We start from the raw sequence: 23,893 nt of genomic DNA, 5'->3' as shown, positions 1-23,893 counted from the left end.
TAAATAATTTAAAATTAAATTGTTACGATTAATTATTAAAAAAAAGCATCATTTTATTAGGATCAATTAAAAAATGTCATATAAATTAAAATGAAAGAAGTATAAAAATTTACACGGGCCATCAAGGCACTACCACATAGGGCATAGTGTCTCTGGGTGTGAAATTATGATGAGTGAGAATGTTAAAAAAAGACGAGATATATCTAAAATGACATGAAAGGAAGTTATCTCAAACCACTGTCTTGTTGTAGTATTAACTCTAGCAACTACAAGAGCTACAAGAGGGCGGAGCCAGCTTAGGCTTAGAGATGAACCCTTTTAATGAAAACATATATTATTTATAAATAATTAAAATTAATTTTTATGTGTATATAATAGATATTGAATTACATTCGATTAGTTTGTGTATTTACTTATTCATATATTCCTTGGTGATAATCATGACTCTGCCACTCAAAATAAGGTTACTACTAGTTTTACAAATTTAAAAGTAGATGACCAATAACTTTTTTATTGTTTCTCCTTCGATATTCGATATTCATATTGAAATTCAAAAAAATTTGAATTCACACCAAAAAATCCATATTGAGGGTAAAACACTTTCTATCAAAACAACTCTACACGCAAAATAACTCGAACCTGAAACCTCCTTTTAAAAATGAACCAGTAATTACTACTTCATCACAAAGTAAACTCTTTTTCTCTCGCTGCTCTCTTCTGTCAGACCTGGAAAGTTTAGTCAATCATCCAACAATTTAATTTATTGTGGTAGGTGGGCAGATAGGTGTAATTATGTAAAAGCTAAAGCAAACTGAATTTTATTTTTTATTTTTAAAATGTTGGAACCTTTAAGTACAGAAACAGAATAAATAAAAAATGAGAAGGAGAAAGTTTTAGTTCTATAAGGGGAAAATGGCATTTCATAATCAAATCAATAGAATTATCATTACATTTGCCTTGATTCCATTGCTCATATTCCAATCGCATGTGTCTTCACAAGACAAAGTTAACTTGTCCTTGTACTATGAATCCTTGTGTCCATACTGTGCAGATTTCATTGTGAATCAGTTGATTAAGGCCCTCCAAACAGATCTTGGTTCAATTGTGAATCTTAGGCTTGTTCCTTGGGGTAATACTCAGATTGCACCTAATAGCAGCTGGATTTGTCAGGTTCCATTTCTTAATTTTCTTCATATATTTATTCCCTCTATATTTGTCGGCCTCCGTTTGATCATAAATTTTGAAGTTTGAGTTTTGAAAATATGTTGGAATATGCATTTTAAAAACTTGAAAATATTTGAAGAACTTATTTTCAAATTTGATCAAATTTCATGATCAAATACATATATGAAGATAAATTCTCAAAAATTACTCCGAAAATCCATGGCGAAGGCTAGTTATAATTCTCCTTATCAACCTTTAGCTTGTAGAATTTGGTTATTTCCCTACTTTCTTAACCTAAGGCTTGCTTATGCCTTAGTTGTGAAGCTTGAGAACCTGTTTAGTAGGCTTATTTTAAGTACTTTTTAAATTAAAATAACTTTTAAGTTTTTTTAGGGTATTTGGGTAAATGAAGAAAGTGTTTTTGAACACTTATTTTAACACAAAACAGCTTTAAAAAAATTAAAAATTAAAAGCTAGGATTTCCAACTTAAAAAAAAAAACTTATCTAAACAGGCTTTTAGCACTGAATACTGTTTTGCTGAAATATTTTACTTTCTCACATTTTATTTGACATCATTTGACTTAACATTTAAAAAAAAGATTTTTTTGTGGCCTAAACAATTTTTAAATATTTGTATAGTTAAAAATAATTTCATTAAAAATAAAAAAGAGATTTTAAAGTTAAATTACTTTTAATTAAAATAAAATGACATTCTTTTTTAAATAAATTAAAAAAGAAAAAGTAACACATAAAATAAGACAAAAAAAATAGTACTTAATTTATATAAATATTCACGTTGTTTCATTTTATATGTTCGTTTGAATGAACACAGAATTTAGGAAAAGAGGTTCTTTTTTACAATATTCTAAGTCTGACAGCACTTAAAGATGATGCAAAAAAGCATCAAATTGGTACAAGAAGTGATCTTAGAACGAGTCATAGCCCCCAGTCACAAGTTCAATTGTGACCATAGACCAAGTGGCATGCTAAGGAGTGTCAAATTTCGCTAGACCAAAATGATTTTTATCGCAATAGTTTAATTGTTGTTAAATTTATTTTGTTGAAGGTAATTACTTGTGACAATTATATTTTAGTACTTTTTGTTAATGTTGTGAAAACTTATAGCGACATCAGATTTAATGACAATTAATTAATGTCGATAAAGACTTTAGCACTTTTTGTTAATATACATATTTAATACCGCTAAAAATTATTTTTTATTGCAGTATTTATGCCCCTTTATCGAAAAATTACACTATTTAACTAGATTAAAATTTTGATTTTATGTATATATGCTATATGTTGATTTTCCTTATATTCTATGCGTGTCTACTTCTATTATATTGTGACACCTCTAGATAAAATTGTTTAACTCCGCCACATTATAGACCGGCACTACAAATTATGCTAAATCCTGTGTTCGTCGCTGATTCTAGTCAAACTTTTAAAGTGCCTCAATGAAGAACTCTCTCCAAATTCCTTAGAACTAATTTCTGTCCTGTTCCATTTCTTGTCAAGTCAAGTTGCCTGTTTTAAACTTGATGGTTATATGCAGCATGGAACAGATGAGTGTCAGCTAAACACAGTGGAAGCTTGTGCTATCAAGGTTTGGTCAAATCTGGTAAGTAACACCTACTTACACATACTATACAATAAATTGTTAATTACAAAATATTAAGTGCAAAAATAGCCAGCATTATATAAGAACATTAATATTAGAGCGTTAGATAATAAGTCAAAGTTTACTAATTCCACAAGTTGTTTGTTCGAGTAATTGATGAAACAGGAGACACATTTCAAGCTTATAAGTTGCATAGAACGATTGCATCTGCAAAACAAACACTCATCATGGCAATCTTGTTTTGCTTCAACTGGTTTGAGCCAAAATCCCATCGAGAGTTGCTACAACAATGGACTTGGATATCGGGTAAGAACAAAATATTTCAGAACTAGTATAAATATATTTAATAGTATAAATTTCCATATATATCTATAATATGGCTATCTTGTATTTTACCCTTTTCCTCAAATTAATAAAATTTATTTTATCACAATTTTAAAGTAAATAAATGAATGTTTTCTTTTATTTTTCAGTTCTTTCCAAAATTATTTTCATAAACTAAGTTTAAGGACTATATTCAGATAGGATTTGAAGGATGTTTAACACCTTCATCTCGAGTAACCAAATCCTTACCTAGAATCTCACTGATTTCACAAATCAAAACAGAGTATACATTTACATACTTCAAAAAATGGTTTTCCTAATCTTTTCTTTAAAATTAGATGGCAACTCTAAATAATTTTCAAAATCAGAGGACTAGTCACTTTATGTTGCGAACTATTTCATCCAATTCTAAAATGGGGTGCGGCAACTTGACAACGTTGCTGGGAAACGAAACCTCTTTTGGAAAGAAGAGGAGTATAGGGGCGGTGGGGTATACTGATTGTAGGGGAAACTTTTTTGATTTAATTAGGGTAGTATGATCGTTTAATCAGACGACCAATATTAATCACGAGTTAATACACACACACACACGCACATATATATATATATTCTGTACCGATTCCGGAAGAGGCCACCTCCCACTCTTTTTTGGCGCACTTATTTGATGACACATATTATTGGGAGGTGGCAGCAGACAATGGATACCGTTCTCAATAGTTGTTTCGGTCCTAGATGGTTCCATGATCTAGAAAGTCAATCTAATATCTCTTTTGGTCAAAAGAGACTCTCTTTTTTCGCTCATTCAGATGAAGAAATTCCGTGAAGACGACGAGAGATGCCGCCTACCTAAGCCTCGCTATGAGAACTGGCGCTTTCTAACTCTCTATGGTAAAAGACTGAATTAATGGGGACCATTAGATCAAATTGGAGGGTTAAGATTAAACTGAAGAAACACACAATCCATGTGCTTCCTATGTGACACTCATGAATCGGCTGATATTAAGAGACTTGGTTTGCTAAGTTTTTTTGCTCAAATTAGTCTATTTAAATTGTAACCCTTTCTTTATTAAATGGCAGTAATTAATTAAATTGAAAATAATTACTTTACAAGAGTAACTTATTTGATAAAATTAATCGCTCTTAAAAATAAAATTGATATGAATTAGTAACTAATTAATTAATTAAGCTTCCTAAATTCGAATAATATACGAAAAATATTTGTTTGCAAGAAAATAGATATCGTATTTAATTGAAAATTGATTTAACCATTAAGAACGATATTAACTTGGTAAAAAGATTTCTCAAAAAATGATAAAGCATGTAGTAAATATTAATATATACTTATATATTTAATTTTATAAGAAACAATATATCTGAAATAAATTTGCCTAATGAAAAAATGTGAAAGAGTTGCCCAAGTGTAACTTTTAAAGAATATCCAAATGTAACTTTTAAAGAATATTTTCATACCTTTATAAAAAAATTTGTTATTTTTTTTGGTTATTATCTATGAAATTGCCCCTTTCTGTGTTAATGGAGGAGAGTAAAGAAGGCATGAACAAAAAAATATTAACACAATCCAATTTTGAGTCGCCAATCAAAATATATTTTGAGAAACAACTTGAGATGAAGATTATTTTTATGGAGTTATGGCTGAACTCTGACTTTTGAGTTGCCTACATATTTCAGGTTTCATAAGAATCAGTCCATATGTAGTTCGAGATGGTAAAATCATAGCAAATTTTGATCGAATTAAAATTTTTTCCACTATCAGATTATGGTAATACTGAATTCTTTCGGGTTATGATATACAAAGATCTTAGCATGAATAAAATAAATACGGTCACGCTTAAGCAGAGGTTACATGTACATCCCAATATGTTGGGAATCAAGTCGGATGAAATTCTAAAGAGTAACTTGGAATGAGAAATGCTACGTACTAATTACTACTAAAGACATATGGTAGGAAAGTTAACATGAATTTTTAAAAGATTGCCTAGTATCGAGCTATTGTGATACTGAGATGTGAAAGAATTATAAATAAGATTCATAGCCGAACTTCTAAAAATCAAGTCGAGTTGAGTTCTGAAAGCGAATCCTTGATGTAGCTAGGGATGTTTGACATTCCACTAGCTTGCCCTTGTTTGCTACTTAGGAGAAGTTTCACGTTGTAATACGTTGTCCTCCCAAACAGGTAAAAGGGTGAAAAGTATCTGTCGTGGTTCAAAATTTACAAATTCAAATAAATGTAAAGAGTAAAGTGTAGATGTTCAAACAATTGTTGATGTCTCTACTTTGTGGGATGAATGTGATGTCAACAAAGTAAATTGTAATGTAGGCCTTCGACTGGCAGGGTGGTTGTAATGTAAAGCCTCCGATTGATGAGGCACTTGTAATGTAAAGCCTTTATCTGGCGAGGCAAAACTTATAATGTAAAACCTAGTTGTTTGTGTATGATGGCGTTGCTAGCATGCATGCCTCTCATCAGTGGAGCTTTAATGACATTGTTATGGTGTAGTCTCCAATTGGCAGAGTCGCTTCTTTTTGCTTATATATAGGCTCTAATTAACGGATTTGAACAATGTGTGTTATGTACAACCTCTGATTAGCGGAGTTTGAACGGTGTTTTCTATGTACAACTTTTGATTACGGAGTTTGAATGCCGTTTTCTATGTACAACCTCCGATTGATGAAGTTTGGACAATGTTTTCTATATACAACCTCCAATTAGCGGAGTTTGATGTTGTTAGACGACATTCTCCAATTGATGGAGTTTATTTGACGTAGTTAGACGGTGGTTCAGATATATACGTAGTTCGAGGGTAAAAAGTGAACATTATGCAATATAATGACTAAGCCTGACTCAGACTGCCTATGTATCCAAGTGGAATCAGGTCAGAACGTAGCTCAATTATAGGGGAAAATATAAGAATAAAAATATGTGATGTAATAACCGAGCCTGACTCAAGCTGCCTATGTATCCAAGCAGAATTAGGTCATAACATAATTCGAGTATAATAGGAAAGTAAAATAATGTAATGAATGAGCCTGACTCGGGCTGCCTACATATCCAAGTGGAATCACATCATAATGTAGTTTAAATAAAATAGAGAAGTGAAAATATGAAGAGATCAAATCTGATGAGGATTGCCAACATATCCCACAAAGGGAAGTCAGGTCAAGTGTAGTTCTGAATACATGTAAATGGTGTTTTTGGTTTTCTACGGGAGATCGAACCCTATGTGGGTGGACTACATACCCCACCATAGTAAGTCAGGTCGAGACATAGTTCTGTTGCATCAGAAAAAAAAGAAGCATAAGTACAAGAATTATCTAGTCTTGATGTGTTCAGATATAGTACTTCTTGATGGCATCCGAATTGATTGGCTTCGTGCTCACTGTGCCTTCCATTTCTGCCAAGATAGCTGCTCCTCCAGAGAATACTCTATGAAATATGGAGGGACACTGCCAGTTTGGCACAAGTTTTCCTTTAGCTTTTCTTTGGTGGAGAAATATCTTCTTCAATACCCAACTCTCCCGGTGTGAATTGTCGAGATTTGACTTTCTTGTTGAATGATTTGGTCATCCTGCTCTGATAAAGTTGAGCGTGACAGACTACATCCATCTTTTTTTCATCGATGACCATCAATTGTTCAAGCCTGCTACGTATCCATTCTGCATCATCTATACCAACCTCTTGGATAATCTTTAAAGATGGTATTTCCACTTTGGCAAGTATTACTGCTTCGGAACCATAAACCAACATATAAGGTTTTGTCTCAACGGATGTTCTGATTGTGGTGCGATAACTGTGCAGAGCATATGGTAGCTTCTCATGCCATTGCTTGTGAATGTCAACTATTTTCCTCAAAATCTTCTTGTTATTCTTATTGGCAACCTCAATTGCTCTATTCATTTGTGGCTACTAAGCTGTGGAATTTTGATAAGAAATCTTGAACATTTCACAGTTTTCTCTCATAAGATCGCTGTTGAAATTGGTTGCATTATCTGTTATGATTGATTTTGGAATTCCAAATCGATAAACTATATTATAGCGAACAAAGTCTTATACTGCTTTCTCAGTCACTGTCTTGTACGTCGAAGCTTCAACCTACTTTGTGAAATAGTCGATAGCAACTAGGATGAAATGATGTTCATTCGATGCGAGCGACTCTATGGGTCCAATTATGTCCATGAGCTAAGCGACAAATAACCAAGGAGAACCCATCACATTGAGCTCGTTTGGTGGAACTCGTATAAAATCTAATAACATTTCTGCACATATCGGATGCTATCTCTCTCCATGATCATTCAAAAATATCCGTCTCTCAAAATCCTCTTCGCCAGAGTGAAACCATTCATATGGGTTCTACATGTTCCTGCATGTATTTCTTCTAAAAGCCTTGTCGCTTCTATGGTGTCGATACATCTCAGTAATCCTAAATATGGAGTTCTCCTATATAGGATTTCTCCATTAAGGAAGAAATGATTGGCATCATACCTAAAGTTCATTTTTGCTTGTTTATGGCATTTTCAGGATATTCCCGTGCTTTTATCAACCTCCTAATATTGTAGTACCATGGCTTTTCATCCAATTCCTCATCCACATGAAAACAATATGCTTTTTGATCATGTATCTCTACCTTGATAGGGTCGATGTAATTTTTGTCGGGATGTTGAATCATCGAGGAAAATGTTGCCAAAGTATCAGCAAACTCATTTTGAGCTTGAGGGACATGCTTGAACTCAATCCTTGTGAATCTTCTACTCAACTCCTTTACGCAATGCAAATAAGGAAGGATCTTGATATTTTTAGTGGTCCATTCTCCGAGAATGCAAGCTCCATACTCTGTCATGTTATTTGTACAATCAAACTTGATCTTGGTTTAGATTGGGTAATATTGACCTATTTCTGAAATTAAGTATGCTCCTACTCCGACTCCTTTGGAATTTGATGATCAATCGAAGAACATCCTCTATCTATCCATAAGTATGTGGTGTATGCAGAAAGGTAATGCCTAAATTTTTGCGCTATCTAAGTGAAAGCGTAACATGTTCGTTCCAACAAGGTATATCTTGCCTCATATGGTTTGAACTTCTTGCTCAAATAGTAAATTGTCCACTCTCTTCTACCTATCTCATCATGTTGTCTCAATACACATCCAAATGCACCATCCATGACAGATAAATACAGTAGCAAAGGCTTTTCAGTCTCAGGTGGAATTAATACTGGTGGTTAGACAAGTATTCTTTGATTCTATCAAAAGCCTTTCGACATTCTTCTGTCCATTTTTTGGCGGCATCCTTCTTTAGTAATTTAAATATGGGTTTGCAGATCGGATTGAGCTATGAACAGACTGATGTAATTAAGTCTTCCCAAGAAACTCATCACGTCCTTCTTGGTCTTGGGGGGAGGTTGTTCTTAGATTGCCTTGATCTTTGAGGGATCTAACTCTATGCCTTTCCTGCTAACAATAAATCCTAAAAATTTCATGTGGGTACTCCAAATGCACATCTTGTTGGATTCAATTTTAGATTATACTTTTGCAACCTCTCAAAGAACTTTCACAAATCATCCAGTTGGTGTGAACTCCTCTTGGATTTGATAACGACATCGTCCACATATACTTCAATCTCCTTATGGATCATATCATGAAAAAAAGTAGTCATGGTCCTCATGTAGGTTGCACCAGCATTTTTTAGATCAAATGGCATTACTCTATTGCAATACACTCCCCATGGGGTGATAAAAATTGTCTTTTCTGCATCATCTTTGTTCATCAGGATCTGGTGATATCCCACAAAGCAATCGACAAATGATTGTAACTCATATTTTGGAAAATTATTGATGAGTATATGAATATTTGGAAGAGGGAAATCATCTGTAAGACTAGCCTTGTTGAGACTCGATAGTCCACATATATTTTGATTTTTCCATCCTTTTTGGCACTGGTACTATGTTGGCCAACCAAGTGAGGTAATTTGTAATCCTTACAACGTTTACCTCAACATACTTAGTTACCTCCTCCTTGATCCTTAGACTCAAATCTGGCTTGAACTTTTTTGTCTTTTGTTTAACAGGTAGGCATGCGGGATCAGTTGGTAGTTTTTGTGAAACGATATTAGTACTTAATCCTGGCGCATCATCGTAAGACCAAGCAATATGTCAACATACTGCCTAAGCAACTCTATTTAATCCTTCTTCCTTTCAGCCTCCAAATATATGCTAATTCGTGTTTCCTTCATAGTTTTCTTGTCTCCTAAGTTGACAACCTCGACTTTCAACTTGCTCAATCTCATGTGGTAGATTTACAGGCATCATGCTTTCATCATATTCTCCGTTATCCTGTTCATTGTTTTTACTTTGCTGGATGGATTCATTACATGTCATTACCGTTAAACAAGAATTTTTATTAATATGAGCACTGAAAAGTGTAAAAGGTAAATAAAAAAATATATATATATTTCAAAATAATGAGACAATTTTAAACAAAAATAAAGACTTTTTATTTAAAAGTGTTCTAGCTTTTAAGAAGAAGCAAGCGACAAAAATGATCAGGCGTGATTCAAGCCTCAATTTTGATCATGCAAAATTTTAAAAAGCAAAACTACTTTCTAGACTACCAGGATTCTTGCCGAAACAGGGACAGACTGATGTTCTAATTCTGCAAGATTTCTCCAAGCTTGGCATCACATATGGTCAATTTGCTGAGATCTATCTCTTTCTCTTCTCTGATCATGGTCACGAATAAATTTCATATTCCTTCTACGATGTCATCATCAACTTCTTGATCTAGAATTGGAACTAGTTCCGGTACAAATGTTGTCTTGCTTGATCCTGCGTTCTGGACTCCTCCTGATGTAGGCTCGTATCCAAGTCTAGTGGTACCGTTATGATACTTCAGCTTGATTGGTTCAATTATGCCATTGGACTTGGTTCCAAGCCCTGTCTTAGGCTGATACCCATACTTCAGCATCTCTGACGCGACCACCTTAGTTGCTCTCGACAATTTTGCATCAATCGACTCTACTTTCTCGCCAGCCTTTACAGGTTGCATGATTTCTAAAGTGTGAAAAGTGGCTCCATCTAACTCCCCAATGACTGGAACACAATTGACACAATAGATGGGGTGATTGAGCTCCCTATGAATGGTAATTTATGTGTGACCCCACTCAAACTTTATGCACTGATGAAGACTCGAAGGAACTGCTTTTTCCATGTGGACCCATGGTCTTCCCAACAATAGGTTGTAGTTGGATGACACATCCATAACTTGAAGTAGTATGGGGAATTTTGTTGGCCCCATTTGCAATGTGAGATAGATTTCTCCAATGACGTTTCTCTATGCTTCATCAAAATCTCTATCTTTCACACGACTTTCCCTTATCTCTTCCATATTCACACCTAAATCTCTCAGAGTGGTGAAAGGGCAAAGGTTGCATCCAGAACCCCCATCAATTATAACTCAAGTCACAATATTTGATTGCGATGAGAAGTGCTTTATTGTGTCCAGTCCCTTCTGTCGGTAGCTCATCATCATGGAAAGAGATCTTGTTAGCTTCAACCATTTGTCCAATTGTTTTAGCTAAGATTTCACTTGTGGTTTCTTTTGGATTGTAGACTCCGTTTAACACTTCTATCAAAGCATTCCTATGTGCCTCAGAACTAATTATCAAAGACATTATGGATATGTGGGCTGGCATTTTCTTCAGCTGCTCTTTGACTAAATAGTCCTTAGGTTGCATCTTCTTCCAAAATTCAGCGGCTTCAAAATTGGTAACATTCCTCTTTGATTTCTGTTATTTCCTAAGAACTCCTCAATTTGGATCCTCTGGAACATAACACCTTCCTGATCTAGTCATTCCATGAGCCATATCAGCATCAATCATCTTTCCCTTGGCTTCTGTTTTATAGTCCGGTGGGACTGCTTTGGTATCATACTCCAGATTTCTAGCAACTCTAGTGGTCACTATGTTTCTTGGGAGATATCTTTGGACAGTTAGAGGTTCCCTCAGTTGAATAATGATAAGAAGGAATGACCGAACAAAGTCGCTAAAGGCAGACATCCATCCTTCCATTTGATCAAAGGCTTAATGTTCCGAACAGGTACGATGGTTCCTTCCAAATTGTACTCTTCTTCTAAAGTAATCATGTTGACCTCTCAATTCTCATGATTTGGCAATGGGTTGTTTACATTCAGAGGTTTTGGAGTGCATCCTCTTTTGATTAAAGACTCGATTTGGTTCTTTAAGCTATAACAATCTTCTCTGTCATGTTCATGTATTCCCCAGTGGTAAGCACATAGCTTGTTTCAATCAAAGTTGCATGGGATTTGATCAGAGAGTTTTCCTGCAACTGGCTGCAGCACTACTATTTTTCTCAACCTTTCAAACAATTGGGCATAAGGTTTGGCAATAGGTGTGTAAGAGCGAGTATTTCTGGCTTTGGAATTTGGATGTGGTCTTAGTGCATATGTTGGTCTGTATTGGTAGATTAGTGCTTGGATTGGGACATATGGTCTTGGTGGATTTTAGTATGCTGGTCATCGGGGTGGATTATAATGTGATTGGGTATTGTATGCTGGGTACGAGACGTATAGAGTATGTGCAACAATTTGGGGATTGTTGTGGTATTGGTTGGATAGTCCACCGTGTTGGTAAGTGATAGATGAAATATCTTTCTTTTTCTTTTTGATGCCACTAATAGAACCTGATTGTATGGCCTTACTTGAGTCCTGCAATGTCTCCATGGAACGAATTTTACCAGATTTGATGCATTTTTCTATAAAGTCTCCCATCTTGACCAATTCTACAAACTTCTTGCCTATTATCAACATCATTTTGTCAAAGTAGATACCTTTTTTAGCTCGGATAAAGTACTTTGAGAACTCACTCTCATCTAATGGTGATTAGATCCTGATGGCCTCCGTTCTCTAACATTGTGCATACTTTTGAAAGTCCTTAGATGGATTCTTCTGTATGTTGGCGAATGAGAACCTATATGCAGTGATTTTGGTATTAAATCTGAAGTGGTTCATGAAATCTTTGACCATTTCCTGCCAATTACGCCATTTACGAAGATGCTGATGTGTATACCAAGTCAATGCTTCTCCAAACAAACTTCAGATGAACAACTTCATTCTTAGCTTCTCATTTCTCCCTATGCCAACTAACTTGTCGTAGTATGCTCTCAAATGTGCGTGAGGGTCACCTTTTCCATCAAATGTGTCAAACTTCGGTGGCTTGTATCCTACTGGCATGTGAATAAATGGATGGATGCATAAGTCATCATAATATAGGGTCTCTTTTCCCTTAGTGACTTGCAATCTTTTCAACGCCTTTCTTAAATCATGAAGTTGGGCATTAATCGACTCATCTTCTTTCAACCGGGCATTCTTCTCCAAATCTGCATATTGATCAACCTCATAGTGATTTGAGAGAAGGCAAGTCACTTCTTGGGAAGTAAATAGGCCTCTTGAAAGTTAGGAAAGTCTAGCCGAAAGTTTGGCCAAGTCTCGCACTTGATATAATTCTTCCTTTAGGATCTCAAGTCCATGCGCCATGTGATCCATTTTCTCATCATTTTGAATGTATGTTACATTTTGAGAACTCTCGGGGTTCTCTATTGGTATCATTATGCTTGCTGGAACATTAAATTCTTCTCCATCAGTCATCTCTCTTTAGGATTGAAGGTTGTACCGTGAGTAAGTTAGTTTGAAAGTCAACACAAATCAATGTTCTTTGTGGGATTAATAATGAAAAAAAAAGAAAAGAAAGAAAAGGGAAACTATGTTAGTTTGGGAGATATTGAAAGATGTAACAAATATGTAAAACATATATACTCCAAGTTGGCGGCATTCTAAACGTGTCCTAATACAAAGACTCTTTTTGCCAGAGGTAGTCTTACGCTACAAATATTATTAATGAATCGATCCAAAATTTCAACACGTTCCAGATTTAGACAGACCAAATATTTCAATAATATTTGGGGTAAATCCCAAATTGACCGCCAAATAGGCATATTAGAACATCAAAACATGACATGCAAGACCTCTTTTAGGGAAACATTAAGGAAAATAAAGAAAGTCTAGGGCCAAGTTGGATAATCATCATCATCCCCTCCCAAATCATAGTAAGGTCTGAATGGTATTCTAGGATCCATCGATCTTCCATCCCTGGTGGTTTGAACCTTCTCCTTCATCAAACCTTGTGGAACCAAACTCAGAGTGAACGTCTTCCACTGTTAGAATATATTCATTTCCCATATGCATCACTCCTCCATCTCTAGGGTTGTTTACGTTATGGTCATGCATAGAATCTTCTTCTGGATACTCTTCTATTTCCTCAATTGGCTCTCTAGGATCTTCTTTCAGATCTTCTTCCGATTTTTCTTCCATTTCCTCTTCTGGATCCTTTTCTGAATCTTCCTCCATCTCCTTTTTTTGGTTCCTTATTGACTGCTTGTATGAGATGATCGACAAACCAATGGGTCACCTATGATACATGGATGTGGTGAAGGGCATGAGGTTCAGTAATTCCATTCCAATCTGATTTGATCTTTTAGTGTTCGTGAAATCCAAGATTTCGGCATAGCTAGGTCTTGCAAGAATTCCTCCCATCATAAACCAAGTACAATACTAGCGGTGCACCATGACTCAACCTTCATGCCTAAGCCAAGAATATCATACCACCCTCGTACTAAAGTAGGGATCCTTTCTATCAGTATTCTTCCTTCATAATCGACCTCTGTTAGTATCATGTTTGACCATAGAGGAACGCCTTGGGTAATTCCAAACTGTCGGAGGTCTCTTAAACGTGCATAAGGCTGGAACCCTTCCAACCCAATTAACTCATTGAAATAGATGTGGTTGATTCTTAACAAAACTCTACCATGGACCCATGGTAGTCTCCACTGAGTTTCCTCTGAGGTGGGTCAGGAAAAGGCGCCACTCTTCTTCATCGTTTAGGGCATCCCACATGCTCAATATCATCTCATGACTTCTAAATTTGTTGCGTAAATCCCCTTGAATGCCATTGTCTACCTGCCTTTGATAGAAGTGTTCCATCACCTAAATCTATAGCAACAAGTTATTGCCCTGAAGTGATCATATCCTCTTGAGCAAAGGGATAGTCATTGAAATATTTCCACCAAGATCATAGGTACGATGGTTACTCTAACAGGTCCTCTAAACATGTAAATGACCATAAGCAGTAGGTTGATGTTAACACAGTTTCTTTTCTTCGGGAAGATCATATTTCCCAAAAAGGCTACCACGAAAACTATTTGTGACTTTCCCAATCAACCCTGGAAATGAAGAATTCTTGCTGGAACATATCGTAACTCTCTTGATGACCGAATCTTTTAAAGAGATGTTCTAACTTAACCCATTTCTCATCAACTCTTTGCAAACCTGGGGTTACTCACCCCAAAAAATAGAGAAAACCTATTACCGATATAGTGAGTGGGGTCAAGGGTGCTCTGCCAGGTAGTGGTAAATCAACGCTTTGACTTATCTCCTCCAGCGTTGGTGTGATTTCAAAATCTGTGAACTGGAAAACCACTATCGTTGGTTGCCAGAATTCGATCATTAGAGTAATGAGCAACTTGTTTTCCCTCATATTCAACAAATGAGTTAATGATCTCAAGTGTAGCATAATTTTATTTTTGTATGCCACTCGGATGTTTTCCACCAATCTTTTAAAATACCGGGAACCTCAATCATCATCCAGATATTAGGGAGGGTTTGGTTGATTTGCATCTGAAAAAAGGTAGTGAATCCTAATATCTTGAATCTATAACGATTTTACTACTTGGATCAATCAATGATTTTCACACAAATATATGTCTTTGGGTTTTAAAGAGAAAACCATTGATAGAACGGCGGCTCCTTGAATACAATGACAATATTAGCATATTAGCACAAAATCACAGAAAATATTTGTGCCTTTTAGCTGAAACTCAAGACACACCCTATTTCTTGGTAAGTAATTAAAATTTATTTCTGAACTATGCAGTACTTAGTATTTTCAGCATATCTTATTGTGTAAAGCTCAATTTAAAGTGCAAGAATATGTTTTGAAAAGCTAATACTTGTTTTTACAATTTTTATTCTGATGAAAAAATAGATTTTGCTATTATGGATTCGAAATAGGGGACACACGAGAAGTCAAATTCTATTCAACTTTTTGATTTGGAAACCCCATATTTCAACTGTTAATGTTTTTATTATATTTTTTTATAAAAGACGTATCTTTCGGTGATTCTAGACTCTTTGCAACCCTAAGACCACATATATGATCTTGTGTTAGCAAAGATTTGAGAGCTTCAAAGCTCTCTTGGCATTTGTCATTCCAAGTAAACTTTACTTTCTTCTTCAAGAGTTAAGTCAAAGAAGAGGATATGATGGAGAAGCTTTTCACAAACCTTAGCCTTTTAACATATAAACAGTCCAATCAAAACTTCAAGAGTCGAAATTATCGAAAAATACGTCTTTTACAAAAAAAAATACTAAAAGCTGAACATAGAGGGTTTCTAAATTGGAAAATTGGACAGAACATGTCCTCTCTTGCGTCCCCTATTTTGAATTCGTAACAACAAAAATCAGATTTTTTCATCAAAATAAAAGCTGTAGAGATAATCGTTAGATTTTCAAAATATATTTTTGCACTTGAAATGGAGTTCTACACAACTAGATATACTAACAATATTAAGTAATGTATAATTTAAAAATAGATTTAATTACATACCACAAGATAGCGCATGTCTTGAGTTTCAGTCAAGAGGCACAAGATTAATTTTTTATGATTTTGTGGACTAATAAGGAGTTATGAAGGTTCCTTAGCCTTAAGGGAACCGGAATCTTGAGAGGATGTGTGATTCTTTTGGGCACTAAAGTGAATAGATAATAGAATAACGGGGGGAGGGAAGGTGGCTAAATCAATTCATTTAATAACGCAAGTTTAAACGGAAAAAAAAAGTATGAAGAACACAAATAAAAAAATAATTTTCTTTTAACAGGAGGGGGGGAACACCAAATCGTTCTCTTCTAATGCAGAAGCGAAAAGGTTGAAACGTTATTCAAAAAAATTCTTCAACTATACTCATTTATGGGGAGGAAATACCTCAGTTATAGAAAACAATAACTCTGTTCTAAGACCTTTCCAAAGCTTTTGGCAGCGAAATCACACACCATACGGAGTTTTCAAAGTTTATCAGCTATGTAAACCTTCATTTTTGGAAAACAATCGTGATGTGGGTTGGGATATATCACTCAGTATTATTGTGTTGTCTAATTTCTTAATTGTAGAAGAATTTTGTTCAATATGATACATTACTCCCAGTAATGTAAGCAATAAATTGTAATTCAGGATAACAAAATCAAGTTTAATGATATGTTGCTATATTTAATGACAAGTTGACTATATTAGTAACGTAATATTGTTTAGAAAAGAGGTTAAGTGGAACAATAACAATGTTATTGACAGATATGATTTATATTCATATCATGCTGAAAAATCGTAAAAACTCTAAAACCTCATCGACGGTTAATTTTTAGTACCTTAAAAATTTAAAATAAAATTAATGCATAAGCCATTATTACCTATTAAAATTAAAAAAAATCTTTTATTAACCAATTAAAATAATAAAAAAATGATCTAAATACACATCTTATTTTACCATAATCTCTAAAATTTACTATTATTTAAAAAAATTACAAAAACCCATTCTCGGATACATTACTACCCTCTCTTGGATACATTCCTGTCTCCTCTCGAATACATCCCTCCCCTCTTGGATATATCCTTATCCCCTCTCGGCTACATCCCTATTCTCTCTCGGATACATCTCTTCCATTAAGTAATGTATCATTCGCAATTCGTGAACTATCACTACTAAAAAAATGTGAAAAAAGGACCCAAAAAAGCGACGCACTGCGTTGCTTTTTTGGTCAAATTCGACAGAAAAGCGAAGCAGTCACTTCCATCGCTTTTTTGCTCGACGCTTTTCAAAAAGCGACGGACTACGTCCCCCCTAAATTTTTTTAATTAAAAAAATATAAAAAAAATGACGGACTCCGCCTTTTTATTTTTTTAAAAAGTAATTATTTAATATAAAGCGACGGATTATTGGTCTCCGTCCGTCACTGTTTGATCTTGGTGTTCTAAAATATTTTCAGAAAGGCGACGGACTGAGAGTCTTTGTCCGTCGCTTTTTTGGAAAAAAAATTTAAAAAAATTCAAGAAAAGCGACGGACTAAAGGACTCAGCCCGTCGCTTATCTGCAACATTTTTGACAGCAGAAACCTGCAGTTTCTGTTGCCCACCTGCAATCAAAATTCAATTCACTTCATAGCAATTCAGCTCATTCAAACACAAATAACAACAAACAAAATATGGAAAATACATAATAACAAACATAATTAAAAACTTAAAATGAATAAAGTCATTATTTAGAACGATTTAAAGTGTTTCAAAGTTAACAAAAAATTTCAAAATGTTCATAAACTAACATAGGGAACCTAAGGACTATTTGTTATGTTCACTATCGTCGGATTCATCCGGAGTGGACCCTCTTCAATAACGGGGCGGAGGCTGATGAGTAAGTTTGAGCACATGTTCTTTAATTTGCTCAAATTGTTCATTCATATTTTTTTTTCTCCTCAACCCTTCGTTTCTCAGATTTTGCCAATGCGCGTGTAAGTTCTGCAATTTGCTGAGACATAGCAACTATCTGAACCCCGTCAACGGCCTCGACTTGATGCGACTATCCAATAATTTCTAAACCTGATTGGAGTCGTCGTACATTATTTTTAGAGCCCATTCCAAAAATTCGGCTCTTGTGGCTACCTCCAACCACTTTTTCTATCCAAATTTGAGTGGACTGTTCAGGCGTTAGCTGGATCGAATCTCCCATATAACATATGTGCCGCTCATAATCTTGCTGCATATTAAAAAATAGAAATTATAATCAATATATATATATATATATATATGTGTGTGTGTGTGTGTGTGTGTGTATGTATTAAAAATAAAAGTTAGAATCAAAATATATTATTCATTATGTTAAATAACTTACATAGGCTCGTTCGACCCTTTCCTCCACCCACTCATCCGGATTCGACGCATTAGTCTTTTTCTTTACATGATTCTTTTTAAAGACTTCATGACGATGGGGAGTGCGTCCCAATTCTTTTTCCTATAAATAAAAATACAATTAATGAAATAATATTTTATCAAATAATTTATTTAAGAAAATAAATTTAAACTTAAAATTTAGAAACATTTCCATCTCTCTCTGAATCGTACCAACACTCGTTGCACCTCTGGTGTGCAACGAGCCACCCTTTAGGCTGACTCTTTCTTTTTCTCCTTATTCATACAAAGCCTTGAATTCTTCGGTATCCCAATAGCGGCATAATTCTTCAAATATATAAGGCAACATTCAACTCGAAGGTGACCGATCTCCTCCACTTCTGGAATTGAAAAAGGAAGCTTTTCCATGCCCGAACAAGATCCCTAGCTTTCTTTAGCCAGCTAGACAGTCTGGCGCTCGCTTTTCTTTCAAATGTAGTCGCAATGACCATATTGTACCTTGGCTCCCAGGTACATAAAGTCTGAAAAAATGAATAACGTTAAATAATTAGTTAAGTAAAGTATAGTAAATATATTAAACGTAACTTAAAAAAATAGATTTAAACATATATATATATACCTTGAATTCATTAAACATCGTCTGACGAATACTTTTTGGAATCTCCCGCCAAGAGTGATAGGGCTCAGTATATAGCCTCCTAACACTCTCCTGAAGAGCCCTAGCAGCCTCCTTCAAAGGATGCCACCAGCAAGACACATAGTAAACATGTAATTAGTTCATGAATAATTTATTAATGTAGCAAAAATAAATAAATAAAACATTAAACTTACGAGGATCCATCAGGCTCAATCATGACTCTCCCAAGTCTGTCCCTCTGCCCAGGAGCTAACCCAGGCACATGATGTACTGCCACTGGTCTATTAGTAGAAGAAGGTGAAGCTGATGCTATAGGAGTGTCAGTCTCAACACTAGAATCTCTAAGTCTTAGAGTAGATATGTGAGGTGATTGAGATGTGGGAGATGGAGTAGACGAAGATGCTACTCTCTAGGGTCAAGCAATAAATTCTGTGGGTAGATGGTAGGTCTGATCATATGAAGTAAAGAGGATCTATGAAGAAGAAGAAGTGTCGCGTGGTCTGCAGAACTGACTATGGTAAACTAAAGGATCCATAGTCCTAAAAGGCACAACATGAATATGTGTAGGACTAGCTCGGCGGCGCTGCATCTCCGACGTTGAAGAAATATGTCCTAGGATATCTTCAGGATCAACAGGTCTCCTAGACTTCTTTGTACTCCTACCAGAATGGCTAACCCCAAGATGATCCCGGGATCTATCACCATCACCATATGACATCTGTATGTAAAGTAACAATACAATATATAAAAAACATAAATTAAATAAATTACTAGTTATAATCTACCACTCTATTCCTCCTCGCTTGTTTCATTTTCGTCATCTTTCCATTCCTCCTCCTCAGTTGTTTCATATCCATTGTCATTCCATTCCTCCTCCTCAAATGATTCATATTCCCCGTTTACTTCTTCCTCAACATTTGGCATTATAAGTTCATCATCGGAAACCTCTTCTAGTATGTGTTGAAGATGTTCTAGTTTGGTTTCCAACTCAACATCAACTTGTTGTTGAACAAGTGCAACATCATTTTGGTATGCCACATCTAATACATTCTCAATTTCAATTCTTCCCACAGGCTTTGTCTTAATAACTACCCACCAATCAGCCTTATCTCTACGCAATGGATATGGAGCGTAATAGACTTGCTTAGCATTTGGGCAATGATAAAAGGATCATAACTTTCATATTGTCTGGTGTGCTTAACTTCAATTATATTATGTTGTTGGTCTACCCTTGTTCCTCTGTGTGATGGGTCAAACCACTTACACCAAAAAAATACTATTTTTTTAGGCCAACCTAAATATCTTAATTCAATAATCTCTTAAATGACACCATAATATTCTACAGTTTGGCCATTATCGTCGACATCACCTTGAACGCACACACCACTATTATTGGTTTTCTTGTTCATAGAAACTTCTTCAGTTTGAAACTTAAAATCATTCACACAATATTTATTCATTGTATGAATATGAGATTCAGGACCAAGTGCGATCTCTCTCACAAATGGCGAATGTTCGACATTTGAGTATTCATCATAAACCTACAAATTGATTTCAAAATAATACAATTTACTATAAAATGAAAACATTAATTTCATGTTCTAATTAATTCAAGTTATAATTAATTTCAATTTCTAATTAATTTAATTTATAATTAAGTTCATATTCTAATTAATTCAAATTATAATTAATTCAAGTAAGAATTAAGTTTCAAACCTCATGACATTCAAGTTGAAGTTCTAAATTAAAATATTCTAAAATTCAAGTATCTAAGTTATTCAAATTAGCTATAAAGTCTAAAGAGTTCAAAATTTATACAAACCTAAAAAAAATCTAAGTTTAACTTCAAAAGTCCTAAAGTTCAACTTCATGACTTTAAATATCTAACTCTACTTAGCTTAATTAATTCTAAAGTCTAAAGATTTCAAAAATTATACAAACCTAAAGTTCAAAATTAGTATCTAAGTTATTCTAATTATAAGTTCTAAATTAAAGTCCTATAATTCAAGTATCCAATTTCCAATATTTTTCTAAGTTTCAAACTTCAAAATTTCCTATATTCAAGTATCTAAGTTATTCTAAAGTTCAACATTAGCTTAATTAGTTCAAAAGGAAGCTTAACTTCAACAAGATTTCAAAAGTTAACAAAAAATTCAACTTCAAAGTTCTAATTAAGTTCAATTTCTAAATTTAAGTATCCTAAAATTCAAGTATCTAAATTATTCTAATTATAAGTTCTATAGTCCTAAAACTCAAGCCTCTAATTAAGTTCCAATATTTTTCTCTAAGTTTCAAACTTCAAAACTTCCTAAGTTACAATCCAATATACAAACAAACTACAACAAACTACATGGAATAAATTAATTAAGTAACTACTAAATCACAAATTACTATCCAATTTACAATCTAATACAAAATTCTCAAATCTAACTTAAAGCTTAAAATCAAAACTATAACTAGATTCACTAATTTTACAATCCAATATACAAATAAACTACAACAAACCATATGACATAAACTAATTAACTAACTAACATCACAAATTACTAAAATATTTACAATTTAATTCAACAACCCAAATCTAACTTAAGCCCTAAAATCAAAACTATAACTACATTCACTAATTTCACAATCCAATATACAAATGAACTACAATAAACTAAATGTAATCAACTAATTAACTAACTAACATCACAAATTACTAAAATATTTACAATTTAATTCAACAACCCAAATCTAACTTAAGCCCTAAAATCAAAACTATAACTACATTCACTAATTTCACAATCCAATATACAAATGAACTACAATAAACTAAATGTAATCAACTAATTAACTAACTAACAGATGACAAATAAAAAAAATTGAAATTTTTTATAAGGTTTAAGCCCTAACCTCTAAGATGAATAATACTCCTAAAGCAGCAACGGCGGAGGCGGAGGCGCAGTGACGGAGGCGGGGGACAGCGACGGGGTGGGGGTATGGCGGTGGGAGGCGAGGCGACGATGGGAAGTGGTGGATTTGTAGAGAGAAGGGAGAGAGAAGAGAGAATTTAGAGAGAGGAAAAACAGAAAAACAACATTATGTTTCAGATATATTTTAATAAAAGCGATAGACAGCATCTCTAAGTCCTTCGCTTTTTTAAAAATATTTGACCGCTCTTTTGATCAAAAAGAGACTGACAAAGTGACTCAATCCGTCGCTATTTTAAATTTTTTGATCAAATCTTTGATCAATAGCGACAGACTTAGCAACCCTGTCTGTCGCTATGTTAAAAAAATATTAATAAATAAAAAATAAATACTTGTGACGGACGGAGTCGTAATATTTAATTTATAAATAATTATTTTTTAATAAAATATATAAAATATTTATATAAAAATAATATTTATTTTTAGCGAAAAAAACCGCCAAAATAAGCGACGGACTAGGAGTCACTGTCCGTCGCTCCTAGTAAAAAAAAAAAAGATGGACAACGTCATTTTATCCGTCACATTTTATTTGCGACGTTGTCCATCGCTTTTTATTTTGTCGCTTTTTGTACTCTTTTTAGTAGTGTATATATATGTCCACAAGTTTTCTGAATTATCCAATATCCTATAAATTTAAGAGATTTTTGTAATTTGGGAAAAAAATAGGGATATGATATAATTAGCTCTTAAAATTATGAGATTTATGTAATTTTTACTAAAATAATAGATCATTTAGGTGAGAAGTGTAAAGATATGACACATGAGTCTAACTCAAACCCAAAAGTTAGCTCGTGAGGGGAGGATCTTCCAAGTCCATATAAAGAGTCTAGTTTCATATTCCTCTACTAATGTGGATTTTCTTAACACTCTCCCGCATGCCAGACCTCAACTGGAGCGTGAACACTATAATATGGGGTGGGGGGGGGGCAACATTAGTGAACAAAGAATTGGGATGTGCATGACTCTGATACCATGTAAAGACATGACACTTGGGTCTAACTCAACCCGTGAAGCTATCTCATGAGAGAAGATTTGTCCAAGTCCATATAAGGAGTCTGATTTCTCATCCCTCTGCCGATGTGAAACTTCTTAACAAAAAGTTTTTAATTTTTATAAAAATATATTATATTTGTTTAACAGTTTAAATAATGAATTACTTCGTTAAAATTTCGAATTTAGTCACTATTATTGATCATCTTTAAGTAAAAAAAAATGTATATATATCTTTCAAGTTAGTTGTATTGTTTTTGTTTCTACTTAAGTAGAAATTGATAAATTCCTAATGTAAATGAACTTACAGCTAGAGACAGCATATGCTGATGAAACAACAAAACTGAACCCTACTCACAGGTTTGTACCATGGGTGCTCGTAAATAATCAGCCACTTCAAGAAGTTAGTCTCTCTCTCTCGCTCTTACTCTGTCTCTCGTATTCATTTGCATACAATATTGATGAAGATATTTTACTTTTGATTGCAGGATTACCAGAATTTTATAGCATACATATGTAGAGCTTATAGAGGGAAAAATATACCACAAGCTTGCAAAACCAAATCACTCGAAATCAATAAAACTAACGCGCAAGATACTAGTCCTCAAGTTTGCTTTAGATGATAGCCATTAGCCAATATATAGGTGGGTTATGTAAAGAGTTGCAGTGTGTTAGTGTGGAGTAATAAGTTGCTCTTTGAGTGCACAAGTTATAAACTTTTAATGAGTTTTCTGTTTCTTAAGAAATAATGGAACAATTGTTCATGGAATAAATGAACTTCTATTAATATGATTTGGAGCATTTGAGAATTTTTGGATGACTTATGACTAAATTTTGGTTATGAAAAATGATTAATACTATTAAATTTCTTTAGAAAAAAAGTGATGGAACATCAATATACTTTCAAAATCTCTCAAAAGAACCAATTTGGTTGACGAGTCTTCTAACAAAGCAATACAAAAAATAAATAAAAGTCAGCTACTATAAAAGAGAAATAAAAAGGGTATAAACCTTTTCAGTAATGAAAATTACAAACTACTGCTACTGCTAGAAAATTATTTACAAAATTGGACCAAGACAAATTTTAATGG

General features: G+C 34.1%; 1 protein-coding gene across 1 annotated transcript; it reads left to right on the top strand.

The window, feature by feature from the left end:
* Positions 1-859: 859 nt before the first annotated feature.
* Positions 860-23,611, top strand: LOC129882437 (gamma-interferon-responsive lysosomal thiol protein). The gene is made up of 5 exons (XM_055956729.1): positions 860-1,170; positions 2,721-2,786; positions 2,952-3,092; positions 23,113-23,205; positions 23,291-23,611. Exons 1-5 carry the CDS (start codon positions 913-915, stop codon positions 23,423-23,425), a joined length of 693 nt encoding a protein of 230 aa, XP_055812704.1. The 5' UTR covers positions 860-912; the 3' UTR covers positions 23,426-23,611.
* Positions 23,612-23,893: the final 282 nt, after the last annotated feature.

The sequence above is a fragment of the Solanum dulcamara genome, chromosome 3, assembly GCF_947179165.1.
Source record: "Solanum dulcamara chromosome 3, daSolDulc1.2, whole genome shotgun sequence".
Lineage (NCBI taxonomy): Eukaryota > Viridiplantae > Streptophyta > Magnoliopsida > Solanales > Solanaceae > Solanum > Solanum dulcamara.
The sequence above is the reverse complement of the archived record's forward strand: the minus strand, read 5'-3'. Positions and strand labels throughout refer to the sequence as shown.

Excerpts from the sequence above, each read along its gene's own strand:
- LOC129882437 (XM_055956729.1), top strand. The coding sequence starts at position 913 with ATGGCATTTCATAATCAAATCAATAGAATTATCATTACATTTGCCTTG. Across the intron at positions 2,787-2,951 it reads TCAAGGTTTGGTCAAATCTG|GAGACACATTTCAAGCTTAT; the intron begins GTAAGTAACACC and ends TTGATGAAACAG. Across the intron at positions 23,206-23,290 it reads ATAATCAGCCACTTCAAGAA|GATTACCAGAATTTTATAGC; the intron begins GTTAGTCTCTCT and ends TTTTGATTGCAG.